The sequence below is a fragment of the Xyrauchen texanus genome, chromosome 15, assembly GCF_025860055.1.
Source record: "Xyrauchen texanus isolate HMW12.3.18 chromosome 15, RBS_HiC_50CHRs, whole genome shotgun sequence".
NCBI classification, from domain to species: domain Eukaryota; kingdom Metazoa; phylum Chordata; class Actinopteri; order Cypriniformes; family Catostomidae; genus Xyrauchen; species Xyrauchen texanus.
The window spans coordinates 1,417,844-1,430,618 of NC_068290.1; the positions used below are offsets into that span (position 1 = coordinate 1,417,844).

Sequence of the window (12,775 nt, forward strand, 5' to 3'; positions counted from 1 at the left end):
ATTATCTCCTTTCAAAGAGCTTCGCCTATCCTCATAAATATTCCCTATGGTGCTGAACACTCTTTCGCTCGCCACAGAGGAGGGTGGACAGGAGAGGTACTGCCTTGCCAAAACTGACAGTCTGGTGAAACGGTTGGTGTTGTGTTTCATTACAAAAAATAATGATGACATTATTACTAGATATATCATCATAATTTATATTATCATTAAACAAGATAAAGGTCATTCCTAAATGTTTGTGTGTGTGTGTATTGTAATAATTAGTCCCACTCCCTACATTGCCTTATAAGCTACCTTATAATTACAATGTCAGCTTGCTTATCCCTTTACCTGCACTTTTTAAATTCTTTTCATCAAGCTACATCAAACCATTTTCAATCATCAGTTGCTGCCTGCCTTCTAAAACCCATTATTTAGCGATTCTAAATCCATTATGTGACTCGTTAATGCTGCGGCTGAACGACAGTCTGCAACACACACTTGGCGTCGTTGGATTCACACACATCATGTAAAAGAAAAGCTAACTTTGTCTTTTATGCACAAGATACGTTTGATACTTTTTCTCTGTCTAAATGTTCACTCCTCGCAAGTCTAACTTACATTTTACAATGCAGGGACTGTAACTAGAGATATGCTAGTTATAAATACAGTAATAATCATTACTTTATTTAGGCAGAAAAAGTTTGTTGTGGTTTCCAAGCTCATTACTGTTAACGTTAGCGGTCTTCCACTGATGATAGTGGCATTAGCTAGCTTTGTGGTTAGCTAGTCTATGATGAGCCATAATTTAGCAATGGATAACGTCATACTGCAAATTGTAAAACATACATTTTCAATATAACAGGCCAAGGAGAGATGATATGTCTCATTGCTATAACTGTCACGCGCTATTAAAGAAATACTTCAGTCACATCGTCAAAAGTTAAAAGGACAGTCAGTCAACTACACTGTAACAACGTAACGTAATTATTACTAGCTAATTCCGCTTCACTCTCGGCTTATTTAACAGCAGCAAAACTGGCGTTGATAGTCACAAATTTTGTCATGCTTATTTGAGTTAAGAGAACTGATGGGGATGTTCTTTTAATTGTTATTCAAGCAATGTATGTGACCAACTCACCATGGCATGAACACACTTCACCGATGATCTCACTCGCGGATAACTGATTCTCTCTGCCCGACTCTGGCTGGATCAGCAGATTGCAGGATGTGTGGCGCGTTATACACGAGTGTTGCCAACAGGGACGGTGTAGAGTGCCCTCTGGTGGACAAACTATACAACTCCAACACTCATGACATGGTTGAAGGGTGGTTCGTCCGTTTTTTATTTTTTATATTCATTTATCGGCCATTTTAAACGCCGATACCGATAGTTTGGAAAATGCCTAATATCGGCCGATAATATCGGCCTGCCGATAAATCGGTCGAGCTCTACTGTAGATGCATGTGACACACCTGCCGCAGTTATGCAACTCGCTTTCGATCCCGGGTTTTCGATTAATCTAGGCTATAATGTCCCTTTTGCTTACACATGAAATATTCTCCCAGCTAATGCTGTTAATTATACAGAGGACCTTTCAATTAGGTACATTAGGAAAACATACATTTTACTAATTATATTTTATTACTTTTTTAACCATTTTGGTCACATTATGGCTTTTTAAAAATGAACTATATGTGTTCAATCAATAAATAAGTTATTATATTTCATACATTATATTTGTTGAGCACGTGCTAAAAACCGGTACTGTCTCTTTAAGAAAACCGGCATTTCTGTAAACGGCGCCTTTTTGTGGTGCGTAGAGTGAAATCTGAACATTTACCAGCCGGTTGCCAAATATATACCACTAATATTTAATATAAGAGTATTGTTTCTGTCACGTTCATGTAAAATTATTAATTTGATGTGTTTTAAGCATAAACCTATTTGCAATTCTAAGGTTGGCGTACTTTTATATTCTTTAACTTTTTATCCGTTTTAAGGGTGTTTTGTAGATCCATATAATCTCCGCTGGACTCGGATTGTGATTTGAGTGCTAAACTCTGGCAACCGGCTAGCACTTGAGCACCGATTGCACTTTTAAGTGGCGTTCATAAAGAACGTGTTCTTGCATTAAACTCATCCAATCTTCCAGAAAGATCTGAACTGCTTCCTTGACCGTTCTGGCCCCATCATTTTTAATAGCTTGCCAAAACGTATTTCGCAATATGCTCAGAACAGCATGAATTAGTTTTAGCATGAAAACAGATGTTTAAACGAGATGAACATAACACGACGACGGCTTTGGCGTGCTGCCTGAATGTTTACGTCCTCTCTGTTGGGTTTCTTTATGGTTATTGTTCTCTCCGCTGTGATACGGAGGTGATGGGTTTGATGGCCGATTCAGCAGCAGGGATAACTGCTCCTATTACTCGGGAATGTGTTGTGTTTAGGCCGGTTGCTCTCGTGGATCCCTCCGGCGATAATAGCTTACAGTAAATAATGCTCAGTGAGTGTCATACAGCGTGTAACAGTTGTCGTTAAACGTTGGTCCAGATGAAAGGAAAGCAGGCGGGGGAGGCGTAGAGTTTCGTCTCTGTCTTTGTCCGCTGTTTAAACCGGTTTTGTGTACTTGGCGCAGGTGAACAGCATTGACTCATTCTACCCTAGACCAAGAATAGCCACACTGACTGCTATTGTTCTGAGAAATCGGATCACACAGGCTTGTATTGTGTGCTTCTAACCAATTCCACCAAATGTTCTGTTCTATTCATGTCACTCAATAATGTCAACTATGTTTTTTATTTTATTTTTCAGAACAGCTTTTTTTCAGTCCGACTTGACAAACTGGTATGGTTTTAATGGGACTAACCCATTTTAATTTAATTTAATGGTCATTTTCATTTAATTGTTTGCCTTCAACATTGTTTTTCCCTACTGTACTCAACCACAACAGTTCTGAGAATCAGTTTGGGGTCATTACTCAACCTGTCAATCAAAGGAATATTGTTGATTACCTCAAAAATGAATGTCGATTCGTTCCTCCTTTTCTTTAAAGTGCACCTATTATAGTTTTTAAACGTGCCTAATTTTGTTTTAAATGGATTTACATGCATCCAAGGTCAAAAAAACACTTTAAGTTGCAGCATTGACTTTATTCCCCAGTGTCAAAAACGACTCGTTCAATGATCCGTTCTACAGGATTCATTCGAAACTCCTCCTTTCAGAGAGCATACTCTGCTCTGATTGGTCCGTTCTAAAGCTTTCATTCTAAACAACTCCTTTCAGAGAGCATACTCTGCTCTGATTGGTCCGTTCTAAAGCGTTCATTCTAAACTCCTCCTTTCAGAGAGCCTACTCTGCTCTGATTGGTCCGTTCTAAAGCGTTCATTCTAAACTCCTCCTTTCAGAGAGCATACTCTGCTCTGATTGGTCCGTTCTAAAGCTTTCATTCTAAACAACTCCTTTCAGAGAGCATACTCTGCTCTGATTGGTCCGTTCTAAAGCGTTCATTCTAAACTCCTCCTTTCAGAGAGCATACTCTGCTCTGATTGGTCCGTTCTAAAGCGTTCATTCTAAACTCCTCCTTTCAGAGAGCATACTCTGCTCTGATTGGTCCGTTCTAAAGCTTTCATTCTAAACTCCGCCTTTCAGAGAGCATACTCCGCTCTGATTGGTCCATTCTAAAGCTTTCATTCACGTTTTTCTGATAATGCCAATTTTATCGACAAAAAGTGTTTCCAAACCAGTTTTTCGGGACATTTGAAGTATCAACATAGAGTTTATGCGCTAGAGTTAAACGGAAAAATATTATGTCGTCATTTTAGCGATAATGTACGTTTCCATCAGCTTTATTTTGATGTGCTAAAACTTTTTTCACTAAAAGTCCTTGGATAGAAACGTTGTTAGTGATGGCCTCCCATTCCTCGAGCTGGAGCTGTCAATCAGTCCAGATCAAAGGGCTCACTGGCGTCTCCAAACGGCCATCGGACACTTCCATGGAACGAGCTGGCCAATGGATCTCTATTCAAGATCCATGTAACCAATAGACTAACGTTGCCAAGAACACAACGGTTGCCTTAAATCTGTTTCAGTGACGTCATTTGTTGTGATCTCTGAGCTCGCCATGCGCACGAGTGTTTGGCACCCAAACATATGCATTTGCAACTTCTTTAGAGATGTTGATATTAAGTTAGGGTTAGGTTAGCGAATACAGTGAATACCCTCAAAAAGTGCCGAAGCATCAGACCCATGCGGTAGATCGGACGCTAACCCATGCAGCTAGCCTGTAGGCTAAGGGTTCAAGAGCCAGAGCTATTTTACTCTGTGCATTAAGAGGTTCTGGTGTATCAGACAACAAACTCGAGTAAATCTCCATCAAACAGCACAACAGATATTCTTAATGTGCATTGCGCAATAATGACTTGTTCATTATGTGTGCGGCTCAATAGTCCTTTGATTGGTTGTTAGCGATGTCACACGCTGTCATACACAGCCTCTCTTTCTTAATAGCTCATTTATGCAAAACACCCTCAATGCATGTCACCGCAAAATTCAAGGTCATCACGAGTCGAGGCTGTCATAAGCCAGTCAATCATATCATTCAGTGTCCATTCAGACTCCAGTGAAGAATGACTCCATGTCATAGTCGCCACATTATTCCCGAACACTTCAGCTGACATGGACTTACTCACTGTCAGATTTACAAACCGTCTTGCTCTCTGACTCTTCTCTAATTACGGCTTTCGTATCCAAAGTAGCATACAGTACACGGGGTGTTTCCTGGCTCAAAATGAGGCGGAGGTGGAACCATACTGATCAAAAAATACACACACACACACACACACATTGTATTGTTGTTGTCATTTTAGTGTTATTTTCCACATAAGATTGATCTCATCAATGATGCATGCATACCTGTCAACACTCCCGTATTTCACACCCATCTCCCCCCCCCTCCCCTTTTGTTATTTCTCAGGGGAAACTCCCGTAATTTGTATGGCCCAAGCCTCGTTATTTGAATAATCACATCAATATATTATTCCATGGTTGTCCAGTTGCCAGATCTTGTATGAAACGCATCCTACTCACACAATCAAACACATTTCAACCCATTGGTGGCCTCAACCTGGCAACCCAGTCACGCTGTTGATATCTGCGCAGCTAGTAGACGCGGGACGTTGAATCAAGCATCGCTGGTAGATGGGAGGAGAAGACTTGGGTAGTGCTCCGGCGAAAAAAAACAAAATATACATGTAAATATAACAACAGCTGGACGTAAGAATTTAATTTCTTATCTCGAAGGAATATCGACAATTTTGGAGCGCCTTTTGGAAAGTGTGTCGCACTGATTTGAATATCGGACAGGGTAAATGACGTTACTCGGCACATTAAATCACAACGACACAATTTGTAGGTATTTAGGCTGCCTCATGTTACATTAAATGAAATCAGGCGACTATTCGACAACGGAATTTATTATTATCGGCGAGATTTGCAGTTACAAATGACAGTCCACCGAGCGCAACGCTTGTTAGTGGTGTAAGGGGGTTAAGATGGGAGTTGAGGAGGAGGCGAGAACCGGCTTGTCAATATAAATAATATTTAATTAAACTCAAAACAAAAACACACAAACATAAACACACACATGACGGACATGTCCATAAACGATCTCTCTCTCCCGCACGATCCTCTGCAGTCGACCTTTATCCCTCACGGAGGCTTGATTAGCCTAATACGGGACCGGGTGTGTAGGATCACCCGCCCTCCGCCCTGCCACATTCCTCCCTCGTTCTCTCAGGCTGGGGAGCCCCCAGCATGACGTACACCCCCCCCCCTTTCCCTGGGGGAGGGCGTGCCCTAAGCCCCGTCTGCCGGCAGGTCATCCCCGTCTACCTGGACGAAGGAGGGGACAAGGGGAGGGGGGGGTTACTTCATGTTGTAGTAAACCACCCCCCCCCCCCAAAAAAATCCACTGTAAAATTTAAAAGAGAGGGAAAAGGCCAACGCAGAGCGGCAGTGAGAGAGAGAGAGAGAGAGAGAGAGAGAGATGAAAAAAAACAAACTCTTACTCTCCAGTTCTCCGATACGCCGCAGCTTGTTCCTCGGCCACTCCTCCACCCTCTATCGGACGACAGCCGCGCCTTTCCGGGCGGATCGGAGGCAGTCCTCCAGCCCCTGGCGGACGGAACGCCCTACCGCGTTCTCGGGGAACAGAAGGGGTCTCCCCCGCCCCTGGCAGCGGTTCTCCCGCTCCAGGCGGTCGGCAGCGAGCCCCTCCCCGCTCGTGGTCGGCAGTCTCAAACCCCGCCGCGTTTCAGCGGCCGGTAGGCGACTCCTTCGCCCCTGGCAGCGGCCCTGATCGCTCCAGGCGGTCGGTTAGGAGCCCCTTCTCCCCTTGTCGTCCACTTCCAGGCGGCTGGGCTCCTCGTCCCCCGGCAGATGGCCGCGGCTGCTCCGTTTGGGTGGACAGTAGTGGCGAGAACTCTACTACGGCGTATCTCTCCTCCTTCCCGGGCTTCGGCACCAGTGTAAAGCAGTCAATGGAAAGGAGGAAGCGAGAACCGGCTTTTCAACATAAATAATATTTTAATAATAAACTGAAACAAAAGACAAACACACCCGATGGACATGTCCGTTAATGATCTCTCTCTCTCTCGCACAATCCTCTGCAGTCGACCTTAACTCTTTCCCCGCCAGCGTTTTTAAAAAAAAAGTTGCCAGCCACCGCCAGGGTTTTTGACGATTTTCGCTAAATTTTAATGGCCCGCAGAATATTTTCTTCCATGAATATATGAAGATGCTATATATCACAATAAAGATCTGGGCCTCTGCTTTTAGGCAAAAAAAACGATTTTATTTTATCTTCATTTGTTCTTTTTTTATTGCCACTTGAACAGAGGTCGGTTTTGTCAAAAACAACATTTCAGACAAAAAGCTGATAAAAAGGCATGTTTATGTCTGATATTTTGATCTTCTCAATACTCCACTTCTTCATGTTTGAGACGATCGCAGTCTGTTTCTTTGATCAAAGAGTTGCGTACTCTTTCAAAACATGCGTGCGGGTCTTCCTTACCGTATAACACCTAAAACATGGATACACGGAAAATTCTGTGTTTGGCGGGGAAAGAGTTAATCCCTCTCGGAGGCTTAATTAGCCTAATATCCTCCGCCCTGCCACAAGTGTTTTCCATGAAGACACCCGCCAGACACCCGAATGTACCCTGTAAAAACCCTGGTACATTCAGCCTGTTCTCTTAACAATTACGTGCAACATTTTTTGCGAAATGATATTACGTGGTTCCTTGCATGTTTCGCAGCAGTTCTAATGTGTCCACTGTGTGGCGCTAAAAGCGAGTTAAATGTTCTCCCATATATTTATATTTTTTTTCCCAGCTCCCTACCCTAATCCTTCAACCTAAACCTAACCGATAGTGTCATAAAAAGCAAATGTGAGATGATATACAAACCAAGTCATTTCACGTTGCTTCTATGACACATTGGGTTCACCAGTGGACTCTGAGCTATTGCGCAATTTCATCGCACCTGTAAAAGCTTGCAAATGTAGTTAAAACAAGTCATGCGCTGTAGTAAAAGTGTTTATATGTCACAAGATAGCATTGCATGAGGAACAGGGCAAAAGTAAGCATTTATGAACCGATAATCTGCCGTTTTATGAGTTTACAACTGTGCGCAAGTAGGAATACTCCTTACTGAGGGATTAACATTAACACACATGCACACACTTCCACATCTTGAGCTCTTTATCACGCTCCTGTGTCTGTCCCAGAGAGACATGCTTTAAAGTTTTCCAGGCAATTTCATGGAAAGAACGCAGCCTTTGAGTGTCTCGTGATTAATTATAAAATTAACACTTATGCATAGATTAGGCCTACTCATTTGATAAGATTGCCTGAGACAGGTTTCCAAAAATAGGCATTACTATAATCAATGTTATAACTGTTACCATGAAATACTCATATATGATGTAACATTTTGGTCTTAGTCACCAGCTCTATTGTCTTATAAAACACACACACACACACACACACACACACACAGTCTGTTAGTGCATCAGCATCGTAAAACCCAGAGCCAATAACAAATGCAATATTGAATCTATGATGAGGATATTAATAGCACAATAACATGATCCTGACCAATGATCATCATCAGTGACCCAACCTCCATCCACTGGTCTCAGAACAGTTATAGGAGAGCTATAGGATGTTCCCTATTTAGTGCATGACTTAACCTCCAGTGTGCAGTCTGTCTGCACTGGTCTCAGAACAGTTATAGGAGAGCTGTAGGATGCTCCCTTGCTCCCTATTTAGTGCATGACTTAACCTCCAGTGTGCTGTCTGTCTACACTGGTCTCAGAACAGTTATAGAGAGCTATAGGATGCTCCCTTGCTCCCTATTTAGTGCATGACTTAACCTCCAGTGTGCTGTCTGTCTGCACTGGTCTCAGAACAGTTATAGGAGAGCTATAGGATGCTCCCTTGCTCCCTATTTAGTGCATGACTTAACCTCCAGTGTGCTGTCTGTCTGCACTGGTGTCAGAACAGTTATAGAGAGCTATAGGATGCTCCCTTGCTCCCTATTTAGTGCATGACTTAACCTCCAGTGTGCTGTCTGTCTGCACTGGTCTCAGAACAGTTATAGGAGAGCTATAGGATGCTCCCTTGCTCCCTATTTAGTGCATGACTTAACCTCCAGTGTGCTGTCTGTCTGCACTGGTCTCAGAACAGTTATAGGAGAGCTATAGGATGCTCCCTTGCTCCCTATTTAGTGCATGACTTAACCTCCAGTGTGCTGTCTGTCTGCACTGGTCTCAGAACAGTTATTGGAGAGCTATAGGATGCTCCCTTGCTCCCTATTTAGTGCATTACTTAACCTCCAGTGTGCTGTCTGTCTGCACTGGTCTCAGAACAGTTATAGGAGAGCTATAGGATGCTCCCTTGCTCCCTATTTAGTGCATGACTTAACCTCCAGTGTGCTGTCTGTCTGCACTGGTGTCAGATCAGTTATAGGAGAGCTATAGGATGATCCCTTGCTCCCTATTTAGTGCATTACTTAACCTCCAGTGTGCTGTCTGTCTGCACTGGTCTCAGATCAGTTATAGGAGAGCTATAGGATGATCCCTTGCTCCCTATTTAGTGCATTACTTAACCTCCAGTGTGCTGTCTGTCTGCACTGGTCTCAGAACAGTTATAGGAGAGCTATAGGATGCTCCCTTGCTCCCTATTTAGTGCATGACTTAACCTCCAGTGTGCTGTCTGTCTGCACTGGTCTCAGAACAGTTATAGGAGAGCTATAGGATGCTCCCTTGCTCCCTATTTAGTGCATGACTTAACCTCCAGTGTGCTGTCTGTCTGCACTGGTCTCAGAACAGTTATTGGAGAGCTATAGGATGCTCCCTTGCTCCCTATTTAGTGCATTACTTAACCTCCAGTGTGCTGTCTGTCTGCACTGGTCTCAGAACAGTTATAGAGAGCTATAGAATGCTCCCTTGCTCCCTATTTAGTGCATGACTTAACCTCCAGTGTGCTGTCTGTCCGCACTGGTCTCAGAACAGTTATAGGAGAGCTATAGGATGCTCCCTTGCTCCCTATTTAGTGCATGACTTAACCTCCAGTGTGCTGTCTGTCCGCACTGGTCTCAGAACAGTTATAGAGAGCTATAGGATGCTCCCTTGCTCCCTATTTAGTGCATTACTTAACCTCCAGTGTGCTGTCTGTCTGCACTGGTCTCAGAACAGTTATAGGAGAGCTATAGGATGCTCCCTTGCTCCCTATTTAGTGCATGACTTAACCTCCAGTGTGCTGTCTGTCCGCACTGGTCTCAGAACAGTTATAGAGAGCTATAGGATGCTCCCTTGCTCCCTATTTAGTGCATTACTTAACCTCCAGTGTGCTGTCTGTCTGCACTGGTCTCAGAACAGTTATAGTGAGCTATAGAATGCTCCCTTGCTCCCTATTTAGTGCATGAGTTAACCTCCAGTGTGCTGTCTGTCTACACTGGTCTCAGAACAGTTATAGAGAGCTATAGGATGCTCCCTTGCTCCCTATTTAGTGCATGACTTAACCTCCAGTGTGCTGTCTGTCTGCACTGGTCTCAGAACAGTTATAGAGAGCTATAGAATGCTCCCTTGCTCCCTATTTAGTGCATGACTTAACCTCCAGTGTGCTGTCTGTCCGCACTGGTCTCAGAACAGTTATAGGAGAGCTATAGAATGCTCCCTTGCTCCCTATTTAGTGCATGACTTAACCTCCAGTGTGCTGTCTGTCTGCACTGATCTCAGAACAGGTAGAAATGCACCTTATTATCATCCTAACTCCATATAAAGCCTCTGAAAGACACATTTGTTTCTCACTGTGCTATTGTACACACTAGTGCACATTGTGTTTAACAGCGTGCCGTTTCGCGATAAATCGCTCAAATGTTTAAAATGTCATATCGGATGAAAGTAGAGACTCTAATCGTTCGACTCAAACAGGTTTCAGTGTAAATGGTTTCTTATCAGATGTAGTTTTGTTGGTGTTTCTCCCAAAGACAAACTCCGCTGTGATCGGCGCCATGATGTTTGGTCACATGACTCTGTACGTCCAAAGTTTAACCCTTCAATGACAGCACAGAGTCTTCTGAACTGAGATCAGTCGGTTTAAATTAAATGAATTATTGCGTTGGTATAGTGAAGCCAAAGTACAACGTCCTCGCATGTGTGCACTGGGTGGTACGAGGTTAACGCGTCCAAAAAAGTTGTATTTAATTATAATAATCACCAGAAAAGGAACGTTCGCCAAGACAAACGTTATGTGGCCTATATGTTAAGTTTCAATGTTTTATAAGCCTTGTTTAAAAACTGACGTGGGACCGAATTGGAGCTCCCATGTGTTCAGGACACTATAACTACATTTCTTGCAAAACAATACATAGACACAATGTATATATGTCATGCGTGGACGTTTAAGCCTTTACATCCATGTTGTTAAGGTCATTCGAACAAGTCAAGTGTGTTTAAACGTTCTCTCTGTCCGTGTTTAGCATGTATAGCATCAGAATTGTGATTCAGGCACATTTACACAATTAAACACACAAACAAATCACATTTTGCACCCTGAGCTCATGTTTTATTTGCTTTATTCTCCCCTCAGGTTTCAAGTGCCCCGTCTGCTCAAAGTTCATCTCTTCAGATGAAATGGACCTTCATCTCGTCATGTGCTTGACTAAACCTCGAGTGACCTACAACGGTGAGACTGCTTGTGTTGTTGTAGTATGTACTACTGCCTTCTTCAAGTGTGATGCAGCAACAGTGGAAAGGAAGTCGTTGTGTTTGGGTGTAATTCATGTTGAGCTGTAATTGTCACCGCCTGCTGTTTTCTCAAGGCATGTTACGACCTGGCAGCCACGTTTCACTGCGCTCTGGTTTATAGTTATACATGGCTGCTCAGAACAAGGGCGTGAGAGTTTGTTGCGGTTATATTTTTGTGTTATATGTCATGCATTGATGCTCCGCTCTAATATTTCATGTTAGAATTACATCATTGGTTTGCATAAAGCCAACGGGTAATACAGACTTTACTAGCCAAAGTAACTAGCCAAAAACAGACTTGAGTGAAAGTATTAAAGTATATGAAATCAAGAGATGAGATGGAGTGGTGGTGGCTTAGTGGGCTAAAGCACATAACCGGTAATCAGGAGGTTGCTGGTTTGATCCCACAGTCACCACCATTGTGTCCTTGAGTAAGGCACTTAACTCCAGGTTGCTCCGGGGGGATTGTCCCTGTAATAAGTGGTACTGTAATTCGCTTTGGATAAAAGCGTCACACCAAGTGTGCCGCACAAGCCCTCAAAAGTGAAGCCAAAACGTCTCGATCGCCCCCCAGTGGCTGGTCCTAGTATAGGTCATAAACCCCGCCTCCCCATGTTATTCAACGGGACGTGAGACCAACTAAACAATTAAATTACACTTCACATCTTTTTTCCAAAGATAGTTTCTGTCATTTACTGTCGTTTCTATCACGTTGATGTCATTTCAAGTGTTTGTTTTCAAAATAAGTTTGTTTTAGTTATTTGATGCTATAAAAATGCTGCTGTGACATCATGATTGACAGCTGTGATTGACAGGTTCTCTGAGTGAAGTAGTCACTGAAGCACCAACTGACTTTTTTCGGGATCTTTGGAGGACTGAGGAGATTGGAGCTTTAAATTTAATATCTAAATTTCTATAATTAATTATTTCACACCGTCAAAAGTCAAAAGTGCAGGGGCGTGTGCTTGCGATTGATTCAGCGAGAGTGAGGGCGGGGCCTTGATTTCGCGGCTTTACTTCCTGCTCACTACTGCGCAGGTCTGGTCCCGAAATCGCAACTGCGCAGACTCAAGTCCCAAGATGTCAGCGCCATATCGGGACACTGGCGGCTTCAGTTCTCACCAATGGAAAAGAGCGAAGGGGCGTCGCCCATCTTTTATTACAGTCTATGAGCTCGACTGATTGAGTGCTGCATATGCAGAATATAGGAGCGGGTACAAGTCCTGAAGAGCACGAGTCCACATGTGTCATAGAAGCAACACTAAATGACGTGTTTGTGTTTTTCAAAATCCCTAGCGAGCGAAAAGTGTGTAGTGTACACTATGCATTAGTTCCACACAGTGAGCTATAGATATTCTAAACCAGGGGCGGCGCTAGACTTTATCCGTGGTTTGGCCCACAAGATGCGACGCACGTTGTCCAGCGCTGGAGAGAATTTTACAAGCACTTCAAAGAAGATCAAATTAAGTACATCGTTCATT

At 43.2% G+C, this 12,775-nt stretch overlaps 1 protein-coding gene across 2 annotated transcripts in view; it reads left to right on the top strand.

The window, feature by feature from the left end:
• Nucleotides 1-12,775, top strand: part of znrf2b (zinc and ring finger 2b) — a 55,793-nt gene that overhangs the window by 21,737 nt on the left and 21,281 nt on the right. For both annotated transcript variants that reach the window (XM_052143739.1, XM_052143738.1), the window contains exon 2: nucleotides 11,137-11,232. In XM_052143739.1, coding sequence (XP_051999699.1) covers nucleotides 11,137-11,232 — 96 coding nt within the window. The remainder of the gene's footprint in view (nucleotides 1-11,136; nucleotides 11,233-12,775) is intronic.